The sequence below is a fragment of the Ctenopharyngodon idella genome, chromosome 20 (genome assembly GCF_019924925.1).
Source record: "Ctenopharyngodon idella isolate HZGC_01 chromosome 20, HZGC01, whole genome shotgun sequence".
NCBI lineage: Eukaryota > Metazoa > Chordata > Actinopteri > Cypriniformes > Xenocyprididae > Ctenopharyngodon > Ctenopharyngodon idella.
In genome coordinates, this window is record NC_067239.1 from 9,759,981 (window position 1) to 9,785,911 (window position 25,931).

General features: G+C 37.9%; 3 protein-coding genes across 8 annotated transcripts in view; 1 reads left to right on the forward strand and 2 right to left on the reverse strand.

The window, feature by feature from the left end:
• The window catches only part of zdhhc14 (zinc finger DHHC-type palmitoyltransferase 14), a 29,931-nt gene extending 25,596 nt beyond the window's left edge, over positions 1-4,335 (reverse strand). Inside the window, exons 1-2 of one of the 3 annotated variants that reach the window (XM_051876021.1) lie at positions 3,816-4,335; positions 3,318-3,680 (exon numbers count right to left, since the gene is read on the reverse strand). In XM_051876021.1, coding sequence (XP_051731981.1) covers positions 3,318-3,571 — 254 coding nt within the window. In that variant the 5' untranslated portion in view covers positions 3,572-3,680; positions 3,816-4,335. Of the gene's footprint in view, positions 1-3,317 lie in introns of all 3 variants that reach the window. The other 2 variants (XM_051876020.1, XM_051876022.1) reach the window with 2 other exon arrangements.
• A 675-nt stretch (positions 4,336-5,010) lies between these two features.
• On the forward strand, positions 5,011-10,688 carry tmem242 (transmembrane protein 242). The gene is made up of 4 exons (XM_051876042.1): positions 5,011-5,163; positions 6,708-6,808; positions 9,303-9,440; positions 9,547-10,688. Exons 1-4 carry the CDS (start codon positions 5,088-5,090, stop codon positions 9,658-9,660), a joined length of 429 nt encoding a protein of 142 aa, XP_051732002.1. The 5' UTR covers positions 5,011-5,087; the 3' UTR covers positions 9,661-10,688.
• Positions 10,568-25,931, reverse strand: part of arid1b (AT rich interactive domain 1B (SWI1-like)) — a 95,153-nt gene continuing 79,789 nt past the window's right edge. For 3 of the 4 annotated variants that reach the window (XM_051875942.1, XM_051875939.1, XM_051875941.1), the window contains 10 exons: positions 21,742-21,951; positions 19,277-19,490; positions 16,898-17,036; positions 16,654-16,805; positions 15,608-15,740; positions 15,390-15,509; positions 15,227-15,305; positions 14,295-15,060; positions 14,078-14,208; positions 10,568-13,922 (listed from right to left, as the gene is read on the reverse strand). In XM_051875942.1, coding sequence (XP_051731902.1) covers positions 12,162-13,922; positions 14,078-14,208; positions 14,295-15,060; positions 15,227-15,305; positions 15,390-15,509; positions 15,608-15,740; positions 16,654-16,805; positions 16,898-17,036; positions 19,277-19,490; positions 21,742-21,951 — 3,705 coding nt within the window. In that variant the 3' untranslated portion in view covers positions 10,568-12,161. The remainder of the gene's footprint in view (positions 13,923-14,077; positions 14,209-14,294; positions 15,061-15,226; positions 15,306-15,389; positions 15,510-15,607; positions 15,741-16,653; positions 16,806-16,897; positions 17,037-19,276; positions 19,491-21,741; positions 21,952-25,931) is intronic. The other variant, XM_051875940.1, reaches the window with a different exon arrangement.

Genomic DNA, 25,931 nt, shown 5'->3' on the forward strand with positions numbered 1-25,931 from the left:
GATTATTACAGACAATACATTTTTGACTTAAATTTGCAAAACATAAAAATTGTGTAAGTAATGCATTTACAATAGTAGTCTATGGGGCATTCGATAAAGAATCTTTTTTTTTTTTTTTTTTTATAAGTATATAAATAAGTATTTTTTTTTTTAAAGTATAGCCACAAGACTGAAACATTATGCACTACTGTTCAAAAGTTTATTTTAGTGTTTCTCTTATGATCACCAAGGCAGCATCTATTGATCAAGAATACAGTAAAAACAGTAATATTGTGAAATATTATTAGAATTTAAATTTTCTGTTTTAATACAGAAAATTTCTATTTGTGGAGCTGAAACTAAATTGCATAAAACAATTAAAACAGACACTGTAACTCAAATCTCTAGCAATAGCTCAAGCACATATGCATGTGCTAACATAATTAACTATTTCAGGGGGGAAAAAAGAACAGAACCTGTTTAGGGTACGTTTCACATGACTAAAAACGAAAAAGTTTTTCCTTTGCGTTTTTCATGTACAGACGTCAAAATGATCCCCGTTCACACAGATCTGCAAAAACGGTAAAAAAAAAGTTTGCATTTTCAGGTCCCCAAAAGGCTGTTGTCGTGTAAATGAATGGCCAAAATGCAAAGAAGTTTTCTGTTTTTAGTTGATAAGGGTGTTGTGTAAATGGCCCCTAAATCGTAACATAACAGAACATTAAGCACAGATCTCCCTTTACATTAATATTGTGCAAAAACACACAAATAAAACTTAATTTCAAAATTAACTGTCCTTTAACAGTCTAAAGAAAAGAATGCTGGGAAAATTAAATCTGTTGTAACTTTTTCAGTTTAAGTTAAGCTTAATTTAATCAATTAATGAATTCACATAACTTTCTTCTAAGTACAATTTACTTTTCCGTAGCATTTGAGTAAAATGAACTTGTTTAGTAAATTTTGACTGTTAGGTTTTATATTCTTCAGTGTCACATGATCCTTCAATAATCATACTAATAGGCAGATTTGGTGCTCAAGAAACATTTCTAATTTTTATCAATGTTAATTGTGCTGCTCAATATTTTAGTGAAAACCATGATACATGTTTTTTTTTTTTTTTTTTTCCAGAATTCTGTGATGAATAGAAAGTTTAAAACAACAGTATTTATTTGAATAGAAATCTTCTGTAACAATGTCTTTACTGTCACTTTTGATCAATTTAATGCATCCTTTTTCAAATAAAAGTATTATTTTTCTTTCAGAACACTTTTGAACTGTAGTGTGTGTGTTTACATATAAGGCTAGTTTGATAAAATCATTTACTAACCATGCAAAGCTAAAGTTACATATATAATTTTTAACTTCATGACCACGTTAAGATGGTAAACATGATAATTTTATGAGCAGGGATACCAGAAAGGAACTTATTGTCATGAAGCAAACTATGCCCACAAAAGTATTGTTGGTAGCACATAACCAGACTTTCATCTGGTGACAAAAGTAGTTCAAATATAACATGTATTTTTATACTTAAGAATGAATATATGCGTTTTAACAAAAATAAAAGCTGCACCCTCTGGAATGTCTTTCACCACAACCATGCAAACAGTTATTTCCTGTGGTAAAAATGTCCCGGATGCTGTCAATAGATTGTAAATGGTTTTAAACTCTGAATATTGCTTTAATTTTAGTTAGCCTTACTACTTGCACTACACTGATCCATCCTGTCCACTGTCAATAAATCTAGTTGAATACTATTTCCTGTTTTTATTCCTGCCCATGATACACAATCTGAAAGCAGTCTCAAGGGTGTTTCGCATTCAACCTAACCATTAATATCTGCTTAAAATGATTTACGAGTAAACGACTTGCTTTGAACTGCGCAACAGACCAACACAACAGCCTTTCACCAATGCAGCTAATGTGTTTTCATCTGTAGTCTCAGCTAACTGTGTTAAATGGCTCAAAAAACCTCTGTAATGACTTTATAATCGTTTCAAAAAGCATGACAGGACTGACCCTAAAGCACAGAAAACACAACTGTGGGCTGGGTCGTCCTGTTGTTTCCTAGGAGACACAGGCTGTTCCAAAAGCACACAAAGATCGGGAAAGGGAAACCGTTGCCATGGAAACAGGACCGCACCACGTCTATGTTTTGGAAGTTGTGGTATGGAATGTATGGGGCTTGGAGAGATGGGGGATGGGACACTGGAAAATCTCTGTTCCACACATCCCTTATCCACAGCAGCCGTCTCAGGATCCCACACTGAGGGATTCTTAAACAACCGTCGAAGTGTTACAGGCAAACATGCTTCGAGTATGCAGAGCTTTGCATTTTCGTACCACCTGATATGGGTTTTTGCTGCAAACTCTCCAAAAGACTCTGAAGATAAGGCTCTTTTGTCTAAAGATCTTTGAAAATGTCAGGAATCCAAATGTCATACGTCAATAGTTTCTACTCTAGGTTGGATAAATTTTACACAAGGAGTTCCTTACAGCCTGCAGTGTGTTGGAAGTTACGTGGACTTAAGTAATTCCATTACACCAAATTTACCACTTGTAAATGTCCTTCAACGTCAGTGAGAGGGTCTAAATTACTGCACTGGCTTGAGTGAAACTGCACTTCAGCATCCCAGACCACAATTCAGTTAACAATTCAGCTTAAATGAAGCACAAAACACAGCAACTCTTCATTAAGAGTAATGGCGAAAAATACAACAGGAGGGACTTCTAGACTGATGATCTTGTTTAGGCCTACACAAGGCTAGTTATGGACTCTAGGATGAAATTTGCATCTTTCTCAGCTCGTGTTTGTATATTTACACTGTCAATGTCTAGTACTTCCATGAATGTGGGTATGGAAGTCTTCATATTTTGAAAGCACTACCCATATTTGGAGTTAATCAACAGTAATCATAATGATCACATCAAACTCAAGAACAAAACAGTACTGTAGTGTACAGAGATTTGGTATTGAATTATTTCCATATATTTATATACCATGGTACTGACCTACTGCGCTGAGGTCCTTCAAAGAACACTGATATTTTTCAAGCCAACACTCTTAAAAATAAAGATTCCAAAAGGGCCGTAAAGAACCATTTTGGGTTCCCCCAAACTTAACTGATTTTCTTAGTGAGATAGGTTCTTCAGATTAAGAAGTTCTTCTCGACTATAAAGAACATTTTGTGCAACTGAAAGTTTTCATGGATGTTTAAGGAACTATAGATGCCAATAAACAACCTTCATTTTTATCTAAGAGTGTACATGGCCTACAGACATTTTGGTAGTGTCTGGGGTAGAGAGATTAGAGCACTTCTGTGGGTCAAAATACTTACTCAAAGGCAAAGAAGAGGCCACTGGTCACCAAAATAAGAACCATGGTAAGGTAGAAGACCCCGGTCTGCTTTGCCATCATGATCCGCCCGTTGCAGTAAAACTTATTTCGGCCTGGAAAAACCTGCCATTTCCTTTTGATCTTCCTTTTCTTGCTGTGTGGGGTGTCCATGGGTGAGGAGTTGTGTGTACAGATCTGATTGTACTGGCACTCCCGGATGGGCTCCTCTACCCCAAGATGCATGTTGCCTGTCATTTACCCACCAGCGATAAAATAAAGCTTTAAAGCAACACACGTGAATCAGTAATTCAAATATCCTCAAGGAACGAACGAGACAGCAGGGTCTTGAAGAAACATCTCTGATCTGATGGAGAAAACATTACACAACCCAGTCAGAGAAAAGCGTGGAACTGTAATCAAGGAACCATTTTCTTAGCTCCATGTTTTATTGAAATCTTCAATGATTTAATTGCATTACATTAAAAATGCTAATATTTACATCCGAAACCAATGGGCATGGAATAAGATCCGAGTGTTTGGTTCACATGTTTGTTTGGATAACTCCTTCATTGCAGATGTCTATCCTCAACACAACAGGATGCGCTCCAGGACACAGAGGCATGTGGACATCATGCCCAGAAATGTAGCTTTGTCTGTTCGCGTCTCAAAGATCGTAACTCCTTTGATGCGGCTCAGAAGCGCTAAATCCACTCAAAAGATTTGGAATATTACGTTAAAAAACGTCCTTCCGATGTCCTCGTAATCCCGTTCGCGAGAGGGTCTTTATTGCATGAACGCCATCTAAAAATCTAGTTCTGACGCCGTGCGCAGGATATTACAATAGCAAACAAACAGAGGTGGGTGTTTAATCATCTATATCGATAATGATGAAGGAGAGAAAGACGGAAACAGAAGAAGGATCGCTGTGCGCAGGATGTGGATGGAGTAGATCACCGCGTGAACTGCATGAGCTCACGGCACACGATGACCCTATAAACGGCGGCGTCGTCTCAAATCATAATGAGCTGTCTATGTAGGCAGCATATTTGGGGGCGCTCACAACAAAGTGAGCTGCCCGTATAGACAGCTTTTAAAACCTAGTGATCTAGACAGCATTAATGAGTACGTGTCTTAAATACAGTTGCCAGTCTAGACAGTATTTTTGAGCATGTCTCAAAACACTGAATTGCCAAATACGCTCATACCTAGACAGCATTTTTATTTATTTATTTATTTATTTATTTATTGTGGTTGGGGGATGGCAATCATATGCAGGTTCCGGGTCAGAATGGATTCAGCTTGTAGCATCAATAACAAAAATAAATATAACAAAACATTAGACATCTTCTTCTCTGTCTGTGATACCCAGAATGCTTTCTATGTAGGGAACTCACTCAGTTTTGGAACACACAGCCGATATGGTCGGCAGAATCTCAGTCCTCCTCTCACCGACACATATCTAGTTCCATAACATTAGGCTTTATTATAGTTTTTAAGAGGTTTGCATCATGATGATCACGTTGATAACTCATAAACTTTTGCAGCATTATTGTTACTCTGCCATTATTTGGATTTTATATGGATTTTATTCTTGTTTCAATTATAGATACACCTTAAGAGTCAGAATATAACTGCACGCACGCTTATAATGTCATTTTTGTCCAGTGAAATGCTGAAATCAAATCCACTATTTACTGCTAGTGGCTGTAATATGAAAGGTTCCGCCTGACGTGTTTCCACCGGACTTGTGTGTAAGTCGGACCCGTTCAAGATGTCAGTGGAGCAGGCGAGCTCGTGCGGGGCAGTCAATGACACTGCTGAAGACGACAAAATACACTTGGTTAAAGGTTTGATGTATTTTGATAGCATATGCAACCTTTCTTATGAACACGCACAAGCTTTATGAATTATCCGTTGACATCACTCATGAAGCAGCAGTTTGTTTAACTGATCTTAGTCTGATTAGTCACAAAATATTGAATCAGAAACGTAGATATAAATGTTAAATGTCATATGATGTATGGCGACAGTATGGTCCATATTCGCTACATTCTACATTTCTGGCACTTTTGATTCGCATGTAGTGATGTGGTATTCGTGAACAGATCTTTCTTTGAGTCGAATCTTTCTAGTGAACTGGTTAACGAGCCATGTCCTAACGCTTCGTTTAGGAATCGAACTGAATCGGTCCGAGCGATCCTCGAGTCAACAATTCATTGAACTGAGAACCGTCTGTTTCGAGACGAACCGTGGATTTTAATGTTTGAATGAAAAGATGCTTTAATAGACAAACAGCAGAAATTTTACTACTGGAAATGTGCTAGATGACCAGGATTGAGAGAGAGTTTTATTAAACATTTTTATCAAACTTCTTAAAAGATGTAAATTTTAGCGTTATAATGTAAAAGCAAACTACATTTAGGTGGATTTAGCACATTAAATTACTATTAAATTATTAATACCATTAAACATTGCTATATAATGATAAAATTAATAATAATAAAACAATTTTCATGGGCATTTTTGTAACCATAATAACTGTAACCATATTCCGAAATTGTGGCAAATTTGAACAAATTTAGTTTTCAGTGCCTTTTTGCTTTTTTAAAGGTTTGGTTAATTTTCGAGTTTTACCATATTGCTATTATGATTATGATTGATGATTATTCCTAAATACAATGACACCCCCCCCCCCCCCCCCCCCCCATTTATTTTTTCCATAGGCACTTCAAAAACTGTTCATGATTATGAGTATAAAACCAATAGGTTTATTGCTAAATATTCAGAATGATATTTACAAATAAGTAGTTTGAGAGTGTATGGACACCAATGGATTGTCATTCCTAATGCTTCATGGGAGTGGGCATCGGTCAGCTCTTCTGCAGCAATTTCCATTTCCATGGTAGCATTCACCTAATTTGTGGATCTCTCATCAGGATTATGTTTGTGTAGTTCATCATTCAGCAATTAAACATGGTTTTCTTAAAATGTATAATAGATCACAGAAGCATAAACCATTGATTAACATCCTCAAAACTCTTTATACAGTACATTATCACTAAAAATCATTTTCTCTCTGGAAGCCCGCAGTTGCGCAGTTGCGTTTGTCATGTTGTCTGTAGAGATGTATGAAATGTATGAGTCTGGCTGCAGACCTGCACTCTCAGTCCACACTCTTTGCCAACAAATCCAAAATGTGCTGCAGTCAGTGTTAGTTAATGATGCCTTGAAGTATTTCACTAAATACTGTAGTGCAATTGTAATACATCATGATTCCCTCATGATGGCTATTGTTGAGGTATATATTTTTGTTCAGACTGCTGTCACGTTATCGACAGATTGTGTATATTATTAATCTCAGTGTGTTGTGTCTGTTGTCTCTTGTATTCAGGTGGTGCTTTCCTGGCTACTGTAGCCACAGCGGGCATGATCGCAGGGTTCGGCTCCACCCTTGCCATGGCTAAGAAGAAGAGTCCAGAGTGGTTCAATAAGGTATCAAGATTTTCTGCAATATAGTAGGAACTGGAAACTTTTCCTTCAGTTCTCCACCAAATGCCATATGAAAGTGAAACAAATTATTAAATATATTTCTGTCGTAAAATAACATTTTATTATTATTTTTATCAACAGTAATGTTTGACTCAACAGTGTTCCAAAAAGAGTGTAAATGAAAACTGACTCTGTTATGATTGTGGAATAATTATTTTTAAATCATATAATTAATTATTATATGTTATTATTATCAGAAATAATTTAATGCAACCATGTTCCAAAAAAGTGTAAATGAAATGTGACCCTGTCACAAATAAGTGGAATAAAAAATAAAAATCTTATTATTATTATTATCAATTATAATATTCTACTCAAAAGTTGTTCCAATAAAAGGGTAAATGAAAAATGAACCCTTTCATAATTGAGTGGAATAAAAAAAATCCAATTATTATTATTAATCATGTTGTTGTTGTTATTATTAACAACAACTATTTTTAATATATTTAACTCAACATATATATTATATATTTAACTCAACAGTGTTACAACAAAAGTGTAAATAAAGTCATAATAAAAAAAAATAAAAATCAATACTTTTTCTTCTTATTAATATTATTATTATTAACAATATTCAACTCGACAGTTTTCCAAAAAAAAAAAAAAAACTGTAAATGAAAAGTGACCCTGTCATAATAAAAAAAACTTTTTTTATTATTATGATTAAGTTAACATTGATTAATTAATTAATAATTAATTATTATTAATTAAGTGGACAAAAAATTGACTAAGGAAAACTGGGATTTAGGTCAGCAGAGTGTGAGCAAATTATGCGATGTTTCATATCTCAGTTCAAATTACAATATCGATATTTGTTTAAATAATCACAGTATGGTTCAGAATGATCACAGTATGATTTTTAGCCATGTTGTTGACCCATTTAGTAGTGTTATATTCAGTCATGGTCCTGAAATATTTTGAAAATGTGAAATCATAGTGCTCCACTGTTTCCAGTGAAATCTTTCTTGGAAAGCTGTTTTCTTCTGGTTATTCCTCTAATCAGCAGAGCATGCCAGGCTTATGTCAGTTAACTTAACAGAATTAGACATTGCGTAAATGCAGACATCGATTCCATTTTCTGACTTGTTTTGAACATACACCTAGAAACAGACTCTTTTTGTCTGTTTTTTGCATTTCTATTTTTAGGCCATTATCCTACATCAGTAAACACGCATCTTTTGCCAGAAATGCTTTTTAAGTGGCTAAATCCAATATGAGGTCGGCGACGAGACAGATCACATGTCTTGCCCGGTTCCATTAATGACAAATCACTTGACTAGATCTGTTATATCCTGCTATATAGCACTGGTTTCAGGGCAGTGTCAACTTGTCCTGCACCATTTGTTTTATGAACATAGATGAAGTCTCAAAAAAAAAAAAAAAAAAAAAAAATCATAAAATTTGATGTACTCATATAATTGTACTACCCCTTTTTTATAGAAAAAAAAAAAAAAAAAAAAAGTTTCTTTAACAGTCAAAATTTTAATTGTATTAAAAACTGTAAAATGATTCCAGCGCATGTTCTCAGCCGTAAAACGAGTTCCTCGATGGCTGCAACATGCTAAGCTCTAATAACGGCTAATCTAATTTGTAGAGCAGTAAAAAGACTAAATTGCATTAAAGCAGATAATGTTATTAGTGGCGACTGCATCTGTTGTTTGTTTTTTCTTCTGTACACAAACTAGTTAGTTGTTAAAGTCAACATGAAATCAAAATTATCTCCATTTAATGTAAAATATGTTCCTGATCTTATGCACAATTCATAAATACATGTTTAAAAAGTCTTTGTAATATTTCGTCAAAATATAATAACTTGCTCTCTGAAACAACTCTTTGGTTGACAAAATGGAAGAGGAAAGTAGCTATAGGTGTTTGTCACCACCTGTCTGTTGCTTGCTGTGACTATCACAAAACTAGCAAAATAAACTGTTTCCCTCCCAAAACCTCTACTGTAGAGGAATATTAGAGTGGTTGCAGATGTTTTTTTTCACTTTTGAATGCTCCCAAAATCTGAGACAAAATGGTGTTTGTTGAAGCTGAGTCCATAGAGTCAAGGTGAAATCAAAAACGTAATGCACATTTTAATACTGGTTTGGTTGTGCAAAATGAATCCTTGTCTGTTATCCCTATGAAAGTGTTTACCAAAACATAGCAGCGTGCTCTTCGTCTGAAATGACTTCCGGATGTTGTTATGACTTAATTAATGCTCAATTTCCATGATCCAATAGATAAAATCAAGGTCCTTTTTACTTCTTCCTGTTTCATTCATAATGTGTCAGATTACAGAACTAAATGGTTGTGAACGGTGTTTCACTTGTGGTACTTTAGCAATATACTGTAGGTGTTGCTTATAAAAGATGTGCAAGCATACTGAACAAAATATTTTAGTACAATACGTTGGCAGTTAATGTCCCTCTTTTGCTTATGATGTGCTCAGGGTGTAGTGGGAAGTGCTGTGGTGCCAGAAAGTGGTGCGTCGTTAGCGCTGCGAGCGTTGGGATGGGGTTCACTTTACGCCTGGTGTGGAGTTGGCCTCCTCAGCCTCACCATTTGGAAGGTCCTGGGTGTCCACAGTGTACGTACATGCTGAAAGTGATGCCTTTAAATGCCATGTGTCTACTTTCATCTATTTCCCACTATAATCTGCAACCTTTGTTTGATATATCATTTCTCTATTGCAGCTGAAGGATTTTCGCCAGAAAATGCAATCCATTTTCCCCGCTATCCCCAAAAATGAAGAGACTCAAGAGAATTCTGCTCCCTTTGACTGGAATTCCATCTTTAAGTCAAAATGAGCAGAACTTGTAATTTATTATCAAGAACTCACAGCCTTAACTGACTGTCTGGAAATAATATTTATCAGATGGTCAGTCCTGGTCAAATGTGTGAGGCAACAGGTCACTTCAATCAGCTATTTTTGACCCAGCAACTGGATTAAGTATAAACCATGAAGTTACAGCACTGGAGAATGCCTCAATGAAGGCCCGGTGGACTCGGCGTGGTTGTGTTTGCCTTAATTTCTTGTGCCACACTGGATTTCACAAGACCTGAGCCAAAAGATTTGGCAGTATTATGTTTGTTCATACTGCAATATCTAAAGTATGAGCTATTTAATTCATACATGTCAGGTCAGTTCTTTGCAGTCCAATTAAAAACAGTGGGCTTTTTCGGTAACCATACTTTTGGAACATTTGTGTGGTCCTTGCAAATAATATTACTGCCCTTTGGCCGGTGGTGTTTATACTTTAAATGTATCAAACTAAAGCAGTTATTGTGTTAAATTGGCATCATGTGATTGCAAGGTCTAATAAAAACATCTTGTAATAGTCTTTGAAAGATGTTTTCAAGCTGTCCCTGAAAAGCACAGTTTCCTAGAAGAGAGAGGCCAAGGACAAAAATGTGTGCCCTGCAGCGACTAAAGAAAAGCTACAAAACGACCCTCCCTCAGAGTATGCCAATGTGAGAGTGTTTGTGCTTTTTTACCCCTGCACATTTAGGCCACGTAATCTGGTTAAACTGTGGATGTGACAGATGCAGCATAGAGCACTGAGTAGACCGGCCAAAAATGTACCCATTGACCTTAACTGCCAGTGAATTACATTTTTTGCTTTTTAAATATTACAATGTTGAGGATATACATGCTTAGGTGACTTTGTTGGGCACTCTGTGACAAAAAAATAAAAACAACACTGAAGAACAACGTTCACAGTGCTCGACCAAATTTCATGTACATTTACTTTTAACATGTGGAACATGTATAAAGACTTTATACTGAATAAACAATGGTCATCAAATCATATGGAGCAAAAAGAGCTTACATAAAGAGTTGTACATATTTTTTGTTAAAATCGTTAAGTCATTTTGGGGTAACTTTCACATTGAATTACATTTAAGCCATCAGACGTCTTTCAGTTAGCCTGTAATTTCCAAAATCTAAGGCCATTAGAGGGAGCCATTGCTATCTCTGTCACACAGAACTTCATTATAGGACACACAGGAAAGTCTTTGGGGGCGTTCGCACAGAATACATTCTTGCATTAAAAACATTGGAGTGCAACTGAACTAAACAGGTGCGTTTACAGGCGCATTAAATCCCATACACAATTGCTAATGTACATGCTTAATCCACTGGAGATGCTTTTCTAGCACCCAAATTCATCTGACTGGTCCATTGTTGTAAAACCGACATTGTTCTGCTGTGCAGCGTTTCAGAATACAAACTATTTTCAACTTGACGGCACAACGACCAAATATGTCTGTTTGGCATGTGCGCATATGACCAACAATTAAAACAATAGCGCAGATCGAATGCAAGAACTCGCCCTGTGTGAACGGCCCCTTACATGTTTGAAGACTATCCTCACCTGAAAACAATGACTTAATATTCATTTGCAAAATGTCAGCATGTAGCATTAACTACTCACTTTGTATAATACCACATCTCTTGGAGGAAAGAAAAATGTGAAAGGGGCCCATTTAATGTACAGTTCCTATATACAAATTGACCCGTGGATATAGTATAGAGAAGAGGGGTAACCGAAGCACTTTGAGTTTGCCGTCAGAGAGAGGACCCTCTGCGGCTGCACTAACATGGAAGCAAGTCAGTTTAGAACTAACACTCGCTTGACCCTCAGATACTGGTGTGGTGAAACAGTGCAACACTGGTGGTCAGATCAAAACATTGCCTGTGGTCATTCACATTTCATCATCTCCCCTCTGAGCCAGCTAAATCTATTGCACAATGCTTTTTTCAGAGCTGTATACATGTATGTCTTAAAATCAGAGTTTTTTTTTTTCTTTTTTTTTCTTTTATCGCAACACTTTGCAAGAGAAGTTCTATCTACAACATGTCTCACAATTTAAATAAATCTGCATTCCCCGAATAAACAAAGTCCCACAAGAAAACAAACAAAACACTGCATCAAAACAATTAAAAACATTCTGAGAGCAAAATACTCTAAAAACTAATGGTATCGGATGCCAACTTTGGTTAAAACAAATGAAAGAAAATACACAGATGAAACAAAACAAATAAAAAAAGAATAGAAAAAAACGAAAAGACCAAGTATTAAATATCTGTATTAAAATCATTTAAAAATCCAAAATGAAAACTGGGAAATGGGGCAGAGGAGCTATATATATTCTCTATATATTCATTTGTATGTAAAAACAATTTTTGTTTGTGTTCTTTTCCTTAAATAAAAATATAACACCAACAGTTCTGTGTGATCTCTGTGGCTCAGCTCAGCCGCGCATTCCCATGATGGCACTCTAGGCTCCCGCTCCTTTGTGCGTGTCACGAGCGGCCAAGCTTAAACAGTACCTCACACAGGATGGCTGCCACACCAGAGTTCAGCACGGAGGACAGCGAGATATCAAGAAGCCTACTCTCGTAGAGCACAAACTCGGGCCTGTTCTCCTCCACTTGGGCCATGGCCAGCAGGGCTTTGGCGGCCCGGCACATCATGTTGATGCTGGGCGGCTCAGGATGGGTGGGGTGTCCCATGTGCAAGAGACTGTGAGGGCTCTGCTGATACTGTGCCATAGCAACACTGTCCTCTAGGAAGCTTATCAAGGCTCCTACGCTGCCCTTCTGCAGGGCAACGGCTCGGGCAGCTGTTGGGTCACCCTGTGCAAGATTGGAGAGAACAGCTACGGCCATTTCACGGCACACCTGACTCTTTCGTTCACCAACATGCCGCACTAATGTAGCAAAGAGGCGCTCCTGTCTGCTAAAAGGGGGTGTGGCCAGCAGAAGGTCAACATTAGAGTCTTGGATGCTCAGTTTGCACAGACACTCCAGCACCAGCCTCTGTGGCGTAAGCGAGGAGAAGCCATTTGCCGTGCAAAAGGGGTCCTGGGCCTCTGCTGAAGGGCACACCATCCAGTGGAGCAGCCCATCCAGGATTGGAAGGCAGATACTTTCTGGATAAATAGACAGGTCTAGCTGTCCTGAAATGTTGGCAAGGGTGACCAAGGTGTTCTCACGCAAGGCACCAAGGCAGTCCCACCACCATTCATCCTTGCTGCAAGCCAGACCTCGCTCCTCCTCTCTCTGGTAGGTAGGCGGCATCCTTTTTCTTTTAGGGTGCTCATGGTGCAGAAGCACAAGTTTTCCAAGAATGAGCACTAAACCTGGGTGCCGAGCCATTTCGCTGTCATTGCCTGGGACAAAGGAGAGTCCACGAATGATATTGGACACACAGATGCAGCGCTTAGCCAACTCATCTTGCCAGCCCTCGGCTACTGAAAGAGGTGCTTCATCCCAGCATCGGGGCTCGTCTTCCAGCAAAGTAATGCTGCTGTGGTTCTCTCTGTTGTGGAAGGGGAATGTCTGAGTTTCTCCTTCTGATAGCGGCCCTGGACGAGAACTTAGCATGTCATCTACAGTGGCTGTCAAGTTTTCCTCTGAGGGCCCTGGAAGTTCTCTTTTCAGTTCCTCTTTCCTCCTGGGCCCCTCTTCAACCGTTTCTTTTTCAAGTGCCTGCACACCTTCCTGATTCTCTAAGGGCTTCTGTTCTTCCTCTTCCCCACATCTCTCTAAATGGGTCTGGATGTGAGCAGTGGAGTCCCCTCCGCCTGCCTTCCAATGTAGCAGACCACTGGTAAACTCCGCAGCCAAGCCTAGCAGCTCTGATCGATCCTCCACAGAATCAGCCACAGCCTCTCTCTCCTCAACTTTCACTGGGAGCCTGTCATACTTACTGGCTTGCTTAGGTCTGGGCTCCACTGGAGGACATGGTTCTGTACCAGTGTTCTTCTCTTCTTCATCAGCTTTACCCTCTCCCAACTCTTCCCTTTTCTCTATAATGATTGCTGCTGAGCTGCTGGGCTGAGGTTTCTCAGGCTCCACATCTAATTGCTTTTCCACCTGTTCTGTAAGGGATTGGCTTTTTAGGTCTTGACTGGAAGGTTGCTCTTTTTCTGTGGGTTCTGAACATGAACCGAGGAGAGTTTTCTGACCCTCTGTTCCAACTTCATATTCCTCAAGGATCCCAAAGATCTCTATTAAGCACCTTCTGAAATATTCAACAATGAGCTCCAAGAAACCGGGCAACTAGAAAAACAAAAGACACAAAATCTATTACATTATCATAGCAGTTTCGGAGAAATAATAGGTGTATATTCTATTAAATATGACCACAAAATTGCAAAAATTGATACAAGACTAACTCAAGCCTTACAACCCAACAGTGCCTGGTCCATACTTACCTGAGATAGGCCAAAGGAAGACACAGTGTTGTCATCATAGAGCAAGATGTTTATAGTATCTAGGGCCCATGTGCTCTCAGCAAGCAACCCAGACTTCAGGGACATCATCACACGCCAAGCCTCTGGTGTGCCTACAAGATTTACAAGCATTTTTAAGAACCTTGTCATAACCAGGCAAATTTAAAAAATAATTTATGACTGGCGAAGAGTTTCGTACCAATGTCTTTGGATGTTAATCTTCGCCGGGCTTTAAGCTGGGGCTGTGTAGCCTCCACAGAATCTAGTGGGTAACTGACCTCCCGATGGATTGTTGGGAAGCCTTGCCCAGGAATACCACCACTTTGAGAGCTTGGCATAGACCCTGGGCCTCCTGGCTTTTGCATCTGCTTCATAGAGGCCATCATATGAGCCTTATTGGGTGACATAGAGCCGCCCACAGACCGAGGGAATGGTGCAGGGCTTGGGACTCGAGAGATATGGTTTGGCATTGCTGGAGGAGATTGGTAGGAAGAAGATGGTTGCCGGTTAGCCATGGGGGGCATGGAGCTGGAAGAGGACGAAGAGTGTGGTGGGTATGGGGATTGACGCTGACCAGGCCACTGACTGTCCTGACTAGCCCTGACTTCTGGATCATCTCCACGGCTCATGGAGGGATAGGGGGCCCCATGACCCTGCCGGCCGGGATAAGGGTAGCTCATGTCGTGCCTGGTGTGCCACATGTTCCCCTGATGCCCACCGCTGGAGTTAGAGGATGGGGGTGGTCCACCACTCATCATGCTATGCTGAGGAGGTCCCTGCCCACCTGGCTGCATGCGATCACGTCCATATGGATAGGGGAATGGGCTTTGCATGGGCCTACGTTCTGGGTAACCATATTGGCTATACATGTCAGGTTGCTGGCCACCGTACTGCATACCATAGGCTTCACTCTCATGCCGTTTAGGTGGAGGGCCATACATCCCTTCCCCAGGCCGCTTATAACCCTGCAACAGCCAACAAACAAAGTGTTTAAAATTCAAAATATAGTACTAATATCATATCACAAATAATTACCACAATGAAATGAAAAGTCAAAAAGAATTTACCACAAACTCTCTTTAACTCTCAGCATAAAAGAGGGATAAATTTTGATCACATTTGATTGCTGACCTGCTGTTGGGGGTACATCCCATGTGCACCATATGGCATACTGTGAGGGTACTGCTGCCCATAGCCATCATGTCCATGTCTACAGTAAAACAGAAAATAATATACTACAGCTCTGTACACCATATGCATTCATATGCACTAGACAACAACGGCCACTTCTTACCTCTGATGAGAGGCATATCTACTGCCTGAGAACATGCTGGGATCACTGTTGGAAGGCACCATGTTGTTCTGGTTTCCAGGGGGAGCAATTCCCCCCTCTGGTCCCATGACATGGTCTGGCCTGTGAACATAAACATTAAATAAAGTTGACATACTGCTTTTGATTTTTGCATTGTTTTCATGCAGTTAATAAACCGACACCAAGGTGTTCTGGCTTACCTCCTCTCAAAACCAGGGTTGTAGGAGTACTGGGGTCTTGGACCCATCCCCATCCCTGAGGGCGGTCCACGTGGATACATATCCTGCATGCCGCTGCCTGGCATCTGCCCTGGCATGAAGGACTCAGAGCCACCTGAAAACAAATTAACACTTTTTAACTGCAAGAAAGATAATGAATATGTGAAATTGAAGACAACATGAGAGAATATTTACACCCCATTATAAATTTCACAGTGACATACAGTACTGTGCAAAAGTCTTAGGCCACCACTAGCTTTGTTGTTTTAGCAGTGTTTTAATGAGCATCTATATTTATTTTTGGGTCTTTAATACAATACAAACAGAAATTTGATGTAATCTTTATTTAAAAAAAATAAAATAAATCAGAACAAAATGGCTTCTTTAAGCAAAAATCAGTATTTAGTGTGACCACCTGGACTTCTTCCGTTTGCTCAAAGAAGAAAATCTGAGAAACTTCTCATCATATTTTGAAAGTTTTCTTGGCCTTCCAGTCCTTTTCCATGTATTATAAAAATCTATTAGTATATTATAGGATTAAGGTATAAAATGTAAATTTACTGAAAAACTAAAACTAGACTAAAATAACAATCAAAGAGTGAATCAAACTTCAAAATTGAAAGACCAATTGGAAAATAAGATTTTGTCAGAGGAATCAGGCCATATTTATTTGAGCCACTATCTGATGAGAATTCAAAATGGTGAATGGGATATGCATAAAGTAATTTCAGAAGAGCACATTTTTAAAACATTTTAAATAAAGATAATGTGGGTAAAAATTATTTCCCCTAGGATAAAGTGCACTGATGAATTCTCAATTATTCCAGCAACATGTATTACTAGGAAAATAAATAAGGTCTATTTTAATTTAATGCTGCCTTTAACCTTCAGACACTAGATGGCAGCAGTGTCCAAGAAAATATTGAATATGCAGCTCTAATAAATGGAGCACATGGAGGCAGTAGTGAGCAGATTGAAGAAATGTAAAACCAGCCCCACATGCAGTAATTACAATAGCAACAACACACCTTTCCTAGGAGCTCCATAGGGATCCTTACTGGTGTCAAACTGCATCCTAGAGGTGGCATCTCCACTGCCGCCTCCATGCATGGGGCCTCGCTTTTGGAAGGCTGGGTCACTGCCTTCGGAGAACGGATCTTGCACACTAATACCACTGTTTCTAAAGAATTGGGGTAAAACAAGGGCAACCAATCACGACATGCACACACTTGGGTAAAAGACACTAAAATATATTACATTCATTTAGCCCACCTGGCAGTTGGTTGTGGGGTCACTTGTCCATGTGGTGTGGTAGCTGGTGTTGGTGGCTTTAGGTCCCCTGGCATCTCTGTCATGGTGCTGCTGCCTGTAGATTGAGGAGTCTGTGGCCCTTGAAGAGAGCCTGAGTTTGCTGTTGAAAAGAGTATAAAAGGAGTATGTTATATAAAATAATTATTAAACGCAAAAAAAAAAAAAAAGTTCTCTTTATTGATCACTTCCATTTGTTTAGGGAGTGAAAGGGCTTTGAAAAAAAATTATACATATTTCGATGCTCTCAAACAATTGCAAAGATGCAATTTTGCAATGCGATTTTTTTTTTTTTACATTTATAGAACGATAAATGGAGATGCACTGAAAATGGTTTTCATAACAGGATAGTGATTTCCTGAATCAAAATTGATTTCCCGCCATTGTGAAACAAAGAACTGCATATTACCAAAATTTAAATAACGGTGAAAGCCCCATTAAAATATATAAAACAGCTTGTGTAATATTTTAAAATGCTTTCAAATATATATATATATATATTCTGATTGTGCTTAAATGGTATTTTATAAATCTACAAGCAAATGACAAAGTCCTAATCAGTTCTTCCAAGCTCCAGGGAAAGAAACCCAAATCTTACAATCCCCAGACTGCATTTCCATAATCCAATAACATTTGAATACACTAGTTATTAATTTCCATTGAAATGCAGTGGCACAAAAGGACACCATCCTAATAACGTCTGAAATTTCTACGGCTCAGTTGATGCAAAGTAATAAAACCAATTTGCATTTTCCTCTGCAGCTCAGAGCAGTAAAAGGTACTTCAAAAGATTTCAGCGCAGGGAACAAAAAGAATTGGGGTAGAATGAAAGAATGAGGGAATGAAAGAGTGTCTGCTTTACATGTCCTTGATCTGCTGCCAGCCACAAAATCATCTTTCAGCACTGAAAGTTAACAATACATGGTGCTATGTTGTAACACTTCCAGTCTGTGACCGCCAATGACCTTACGCATATTCCGAGAGTCGGAGAGGGCGGGAGAAAGAGAGAGATGGAAAAAAAAGTGCTGGCTCACTGGTCTGCATTGAGCGAAGGGTCAGGCTGAGGTCACTTTTGTTTTTATCCCACACTCCTCCCCCATTAATCTTCTTGGAGGGAATCCCTCCCCTGCTGTTTGACAGCTCTCTTTCCCTGTGACATCATCAGTCATTAGCCTCAGGAAGAGGGGGGACGGGAATCCTTAAGCTAGCAGCTTGGCATCTCTCTTTCTCACCCCTTCCCCCCACCATCAGTCTCAGTTTGACTCAATCACCTGTCAGATATTTATAGCTCTGTCTAGAGCCGTTCTGAATTCATTATAAGGCAGGCAGACCAGAGCGACATGCGAGTGATGCAGATAAATCTAAGAATGTCATAAATTATATTGTACTCCAATAGCATCATTGACAAATACGCTATAGCACATATTACAGTGAAGTAAATGGAAAAAACAATAGAAAAATTGCAAAATTGGCCCACCATGATGGCTATACTAGGATGGTTGCAAGGGTTTTTGGGTTGTTGTTTTTAACCAATGAATTTTCATTCAAGTTTACAGTCATTTGATAAGGATAAGGCACTAGACAAGGATTTGTCTGACTAAAGAAATTCACAATCAAACATCACCATGGATTGTAAGCAAGTAGTTTTACTTTTTGCATGCTCTTCAACAAGATTGTTATCTGACAATTTTTATATATTTTAGAGCTAAACATAAGAAACGCATGTTCACTAAAGAAATTTTCATGACTTTTTAGTACTATATTTGAGATTTTATTCATTTCTCTTAACTTTTTAAAATTTGCTAATATTTAGATATAGCTCAGGTCTGTCAATGTAAATCTATGGGAGTTTTTTTGATAATTTGATAAATGATCATAAAAATATATGGGAGTTTTTATGATCATTATAATCTTTTTCTTTTAATGTTTTTGACCATATTAGTAATAGAACTTAGCCAGGGTAGCGCATATTGATTTTTTTTTAAAGGAATGAAGACTAGTCTGTGAGGGATAGAAATACACAAAAAAGCTTTCAGTTGACAAAAACTCCATAAAGAAGTCTTGATCTCGGACCTTTATACATTGCGTGCCATTGTAAAGACTAAGTCTATCCCTCACAGCCTCGTTTTCATCCGCGTTAAATTCAGTATGGCCTCTAACCTGACTAAGGTATATAGTACAAATTTCAATAATCACACGATTTGAAGTATCATTTAAAGTTTGTCAAAATTCAATGCCAAGCGCATTTCAACACTTAAATAAACACTTCTAAATGAGTTCCTAATCAAATCATAGTAACAAATCCTCAAATAATCCCCATAGTAACATTGTAAAGTTCTTCACCAGGTGAGGGTGGCTGGATCTTGGGCTGCTGTGGCTGCTTCTTGCTGTCTCCCATGGTGAACGCATCAGGTGGGGGTTCCTCTCCACGTTCCACCTTGCACTCATAGGCAAACAGGTATTGGATGTACTGCTTCTTGAGGGAACTAGCAGAGCTGCTGGATGTTCCCACATTCAGGTGGGTGGACAGCTCTCTCCATTTCTTGTTCTTATTTACCTGTTCGAGGAGAGATTTTCAATCAAAACCATTCAAGAAACAATCAATTCACTAAGTGGTTCTGCCATCTAACCCTGTGACTGATTCGCATGCCACCCGCAGTTTAACTTCTCTAGGCGCTATACAAGTCTTAAAATCAATTCATTGTAGTTCTTTTTTTTGGATAAACATACCTCTTTCCTATGTAAATGAGGCTCATTACAGAATGAGCAGGATTCACAAACATGATCGCTGTTAGCCAGAAATAATTAGCATTGCGCTATTACTGCCCACAGAAAGCTGGCAGTAAACAAAAGCTTTATTTAAAGCAGGGGTCTTTAACAGGGGGTCTGTGGCAATACTGCAGGGAGTCTTCCAGTTATTATTTGATCTCTTTGAAACTTATTTTTTGTTAAAAATAATTAAAAAATGCATTTGTTAACCTCAAATATAAAGCTAGAGAAGCTAAACTTTAGCTAAATGTTTCATTGTCCCCTCCTAAAATAAAATGGAATAGAAAATAGTGCATTTAAAATGTACAGGTATATAACTTGTACATTATAAGTACAATATAAGATTGCTTTAATGCCTTTGCAAGTTAAAGCTAGGGCAGGCAATGTTTTTCATAAAAAAATTTTGTTATACTGGTTTAAAGTCTTCACATTGATATATAGATATATATATAGAGAGAGAGAGAGGGAGAGAATTTACTCGTAATTATACATTCTACAAGGACGTGAACGCTTTTTACAAGTCGGATTCTCATAATAACAGTAATTTCGACATGCCGTGAATGTACCTTTACAAACCATTTTTTGAGTTTCAGTTTTTTGAGTAAATAAGTTGTTTACGTTCATTATGATTGTAATGTTATGTGCTTTGAGACATGAGGTTATTTGAAAGCATTTGTTCCACCATCCATCAACGTGAAAAATTGTAACATTAACAATAAGATTTCATTTGTTAACATTAGTTAACCACATTAAGTTAACATGAACTATCAATGAAAAATACTACTACATCATTAATTTTAACATTTAATAATACTTTTTTTTTTTTTTTAAATCAGAAGTTGTATCTGTTAACATTAAATAATGCATTGTGAACTTACATGAATAAACAATGAACAACAGCACTTTTTATTTAAAGACTAATAAATGCTATAATACAAGTTATTGTGTGTTAATGTTAACTAATGCATTAACTTACGTTAACAAATGAGACCTTATTGTGAAGTGAATTTTTTTTTTTTATATTTTATATTTGAGATTACATTTAAACGTGTTATTCAAATATTAATGTGTAAAGATTATTAGATAACAGCAAAAATCACCTAAATATAAAAATAGAGGAAATGACCATGCACAATTGAATACTCAAAAAAAGCCAATGTGGCACTTATTCATTGTGCATCAATAATGTAAATATGTTAATATGTAGTCACACTTTATTTGGTAACACTTTATTTTACAGTGTCCTTGTTGCACATATTACATGTAGTTACTATAGTAATAACTATAAATTATGCATAATTACATGTGACTAACCCTAAACCAAACCCTAATTAAAACCCTAAGTACATGTAGTTAATTGTTATTACTCTGTACTTAAATATATAATTACACTGTAACACGGACACCTTAAAATAGTGTCCTTGTTGCAATGTAACTACACAAATAAATACTGAATAATATTAATTAACATGTACTTACTATAGGTTTGTTTGGGGTTAGAGTTAGTTTCTTGTAATCATGTGTAATTTACTGTTTTTACTATAATAAATACATGTAACGTCTAACAAGGACACATCAATATGTTACTATGTGCATGTTATAATAGGCCAGGCTTAAAAGTGACACTCAGTTTTATAAAATTTGTAGCAGGGAGTTTCTGTCTTCTTTCCACCAATGTGGCCTGAAAAAGGTTGAAGACCCCTGATATAAAAGGATGTTTGTGTATTTTGTAACAATTTTTTTTGTCTTTTGGAATATTGTTTTCAATGAACCTTATGCAAGATCCTAGGCACAAAAACAATGCAGAGAGCATGTGCAAATAAATAACACCATCAGCAGGTGCAATGTATTCTTAGCGAATTTCCCCCTCTGTTTCTTTGATGTCTGTGGGTGAAGGTTGAGGCAGATATGAGGAAGGATATGAGAGCTTTCGCCGTTCTTTAACATGCGTTTCACAGCTCTGCTCCTTTAAAACCCCAGTACGAACACAGCAGCACTCTCACAGAACTGCAGCAACAGCCTTTCCAGACTTTACTCACCATAGCCAAGCCTCCAATTTCTCGAACACAGAGGTAGAGGCGGCACAGATCCAGCGGCTTCTTGCCCACTGAAGGCAGGTTTGGGACAGGCGTGCCCCTCTCCTCCATGAAAGCGATGTAGCGATCCACCCATGCCCTCCTCTCAGGCTCACAGCCCATGTCGTACAGTCGTGTTATCTTCTCATTCGTCATGTTCCCCGTGCTGTGCTTCTGGGGTGGATGGGTAGATGGATACAGAAGAGAGTAAGATATATCGCCACCGACACACCCTGCACACATACTGTGAAGCCCATCATTCTTTGTCCTAAGAGTAAATGTTATCCACATCCACTCAATATGTCCCATTCTGACAGTCTCATACAGGTAAAGTTCATTTGCATATTGTGATGCACTGAAACCATTTCTGACAGGTATGAGTATTGATGCATGGCCAGGAGCGTGCACAGACATTTTGGAGGGCAGGTGCTCAAGTCTTTTATAATTACTATAAAAAATACATAAAAATAGTTACAAACTGTAGAACATCTTTAAATTACTTATACATTTAAATAAATATGTGCTTTGCTGGCATTATGCTGGAATTGGTAAATGAATTCTGTGCATTACTGACAAAAAATACTATATATTATTACTATGTTATACTTATTATTTTGATGTATTTACACTGCAATTAGAGCAATAATGTAATGAGTTTCGTGTTTTAAATCTAAAATTTGTAACATACAAAATTAATAAAAATTGTAATGATACTTTTGTATATATGATACAATACTTTCTCTCTCTGTCTGTCTGCCTCTCTTTCTCTCTCTCTCTATATATATTTATATAAAGTAACTAATACCGCCAGTAGGTGGCGGCAAGTCTTAATAAGTGAGTCAAAGAATCAATTCACAGATTCGTTCAAACCGGCTGATTAATTCATGAACACCACTCTGTTGCAGGGAGACGTAACTGTTCTTCTTTGTTTGGAACAATTATTCTAGGTGAAAAGGAGTAAAAAGTCAAAATTGACATTACTGTTTAAAATTTTAAATGAATATCATCGTATATCATTGTTTATTGAACTGTTGTATTAAAATGAATATGACATTTGCAATCGTGCTGATATTCGGGAAAACTGCACTTTTGCTCATTTTGCACAAACGCCAGACTCGCTTTCTTGTTGCTAAGCTTAATGTAGGGCTATTGCCTATGTTAGGCTGGCTCTATGTTGATATTTTAATAGTGGTTTAATTTGACAGCAGTGACAAACAATGCCGAAGCTTAGGGTAAAAACTATCACTACCTGACTGTCACCAGCGAATGCACCAGTGATGTGATTGTGATTGTGACCAGTGATGTAGCAGAGGGGGAGGGGCAGGGGCAGGGGCAGGGGCAGGGGCTCATGCGTTCTTGAAGAATTAGAACTTGCAGTTTTTGGGCACACGCATAATTGAGAATCGATGCCATGCCATTAGGGCCACATTTAAACCACAAATAATATTTTTTACCAATTGAAACCTTTGAAATAAATTTGGAATATTTTCTGATTATGTTTATGCATTTCAGAATCAGAATAGGTTTTATTGGACAATTGTGCTCACGCATACAATGTGTTTGTTGTTTGAATTACTTTTGTCAAATCCTGGGTACCATATCGATACTGAAATTGTAAAAATGTGATGATACCAGCCTTTCTGTATAGTAGGCTACTAAGTACCGACTTGCTGCTTTCAAAAGGTCCTGTATGTATCCAGAGTCCTGCACGCGGGCGGGTACCCACAGGTACCCGACGGGTGACCCGCCAAATTTTATGTAATGGGTGGAATAATATTTATGTGTCGGGTGCGGTGCGGGTCGGACGTGCGGTAGCCAAGACTATTCCAGCTCAATTTGGTGCATTTGACAGCTGCTTTCAAATGGTCCCATGCTTATTTGTGTTCACGCACTGTCTGAAGACCGTTAAAGGCTTCTAATTACAGCAGGATTTGCAGCGCTGAGCATTGTAGCCAATCGCGCTGCATCTGATTGAAAGCTATAGTGATTATTAAAGGGAGCGCGCTTTGCTCGCTGTATGTATTTAATATAGGCTATTTACAATTTGAATAAAAGTTTTAGAATATTTTTCGCGCTGCTACAAGAGGACCAGCAGCCAGGTAAACACTGCTTAGTTTTAGAAGAGACAACCGCGTTTAAATGCAGAGTGAATCTGATAAAATATTTACTAGCTTTAAGCTTACAGTTAAATAGCCCTACTAAAGCCCTACTTCTTTGTTCTATTATTTTACTTGTGTTATTTAATGCAATGTTTAATTAGATGCAGCGACATTTAATGCCTAATGTTGGTTTTATTGCTTGTGTTAGGCTACATGAGAAAAATTGTTTTGTCTACCTGATGTAGGAGATTTAATGCGGGTGCGGGTCGGGTCGCAGTTTTTATGTCAAACGGGTTGGGTCGGGTGCGGGCTAAAATTAGTGTTTCTGTCGGATATCGGGTCAGGTGTGATGTTAATAACTGTGGGTGCAGGGCGGGTGCGGGTTTATCAAACAGGACCCATGCAGGACTCTGTATGTATCTGTGTTTGCGGTCTGAGGAGGGTCAAAAGTTTCTATTTACAATGTGTTTTTGCAGCATTGAGCATTGTAGCCAATTATAGAGATGTCTGTTGAGCTCATAAACGCAATAGCCAGTCAGAAATGTTTTAGTCAGAATTCACTCAATACAGTTCAAAACTAAGTTTCTGTTCAGCGCTCACCGAGTTTCCGTATTATACCAAGTAAAGCGTGACGCAATGTAAATAAGAGATTCATTGTGCAGCGTACTCAGCTGGAGTTTTCGCAAGGACTTGTAAGGTCACTGAAGTGACTGACAGCTTCAGTCATTATAAAGAAAGTGCACTTTGCTCACTTGTGTTCTTTATAACTTATTCACAATTTGAATAAAAGTTTAGTTTTTCATGCTGCTAAGAGGATAATTGGCCACTTACACACTGCAAAGTGTCAAGAGTGACAACCACATTTAAATGACGTAAAATTAAAATTATGTTGTCTTATATTTGCGCTACTTTTGGCCACAAATTCTAATAAAATATGTTTATATTTAGCATGACGCTAGCCACAACGTGTACACGACTTGTAGTCACACAAATGAGTACAAGATTGTGACTGGAACTACTAGTTTACTGTAAACTATGTTGAAAAATGTTGAAAAACTTGAAACAAATTTAAAGGGTTAGTTCACCCAAAAATTTAAATCCTGTCATCATTTACTTGCCCTCATGTCCAACCTCATTAGACATTTGCTCATTTTTGAAATGCACATGAAGACATGTAATGAAACCTGAGAACCATTTAAAGATTTTTTTCACGTATAAAGCAAGCACAGCTGAGCTTTCGTTTTACCATATATGATGTGCTCTATGTATTTGCGCTGATCAAAATTCATTTGTGAATAAAAGGCTAAATTAAATCTGTTCATCATATAAAGTGATTGTGTCTCTTCAGAAGACTTGGATTAAACCTCTCAATTCATATGGATTACTTTCACGTTGTCTTTATGAACTTTTTGAAGCATCAAAGGTTTGGCTGTACAATGGCGGTACAAAAATATCTGAAGTTTTAATTAAAATTTTCTTCAATTATGTTTCGAAGATATACAGAAATCTTATAGGTTTTGGATGGCATGAAGGTAAGTAATTGATTTGTAACACAATTGTAATTTTTGGATGAACTTTCCCTTTAATAAAGCAAGAGTCTCAAAAAAGACAACCTTTCAGCTTCATGTGCTGCTTCAACCTTCAAAGAAAGTTGATAACGTGGCAATAGTCACATAATATGTTATGTAACACTGTAGCTTGCCATTTTGTTCGAGTTACCACACTGTCGAACGTTGCCACGAATCATGAAAGGGCTCAACACCTCACAAAACCAATATTAACGGACTTTCTCATTAAAACTTGAATATGAAAAGCTGATTCACCATAACCTAGTTAACTGTTAACTCTTCCCCAATCCCTCTTTTTGAATGTTACAATAAGGATATTTTCTTTTACCGTAGTGTCCGCTGTCAAACGCAAAGTTAATTGAGTTTGAATCATTTAAAGCAGTGGTTCTCAACCACATTCCTGGAGGCCCACCAACACTGCACATTTTGCATGTCTCCTTTGTCTGACACACCCATTTTAGATCTTTGAGTCACTACTAATGAGCTG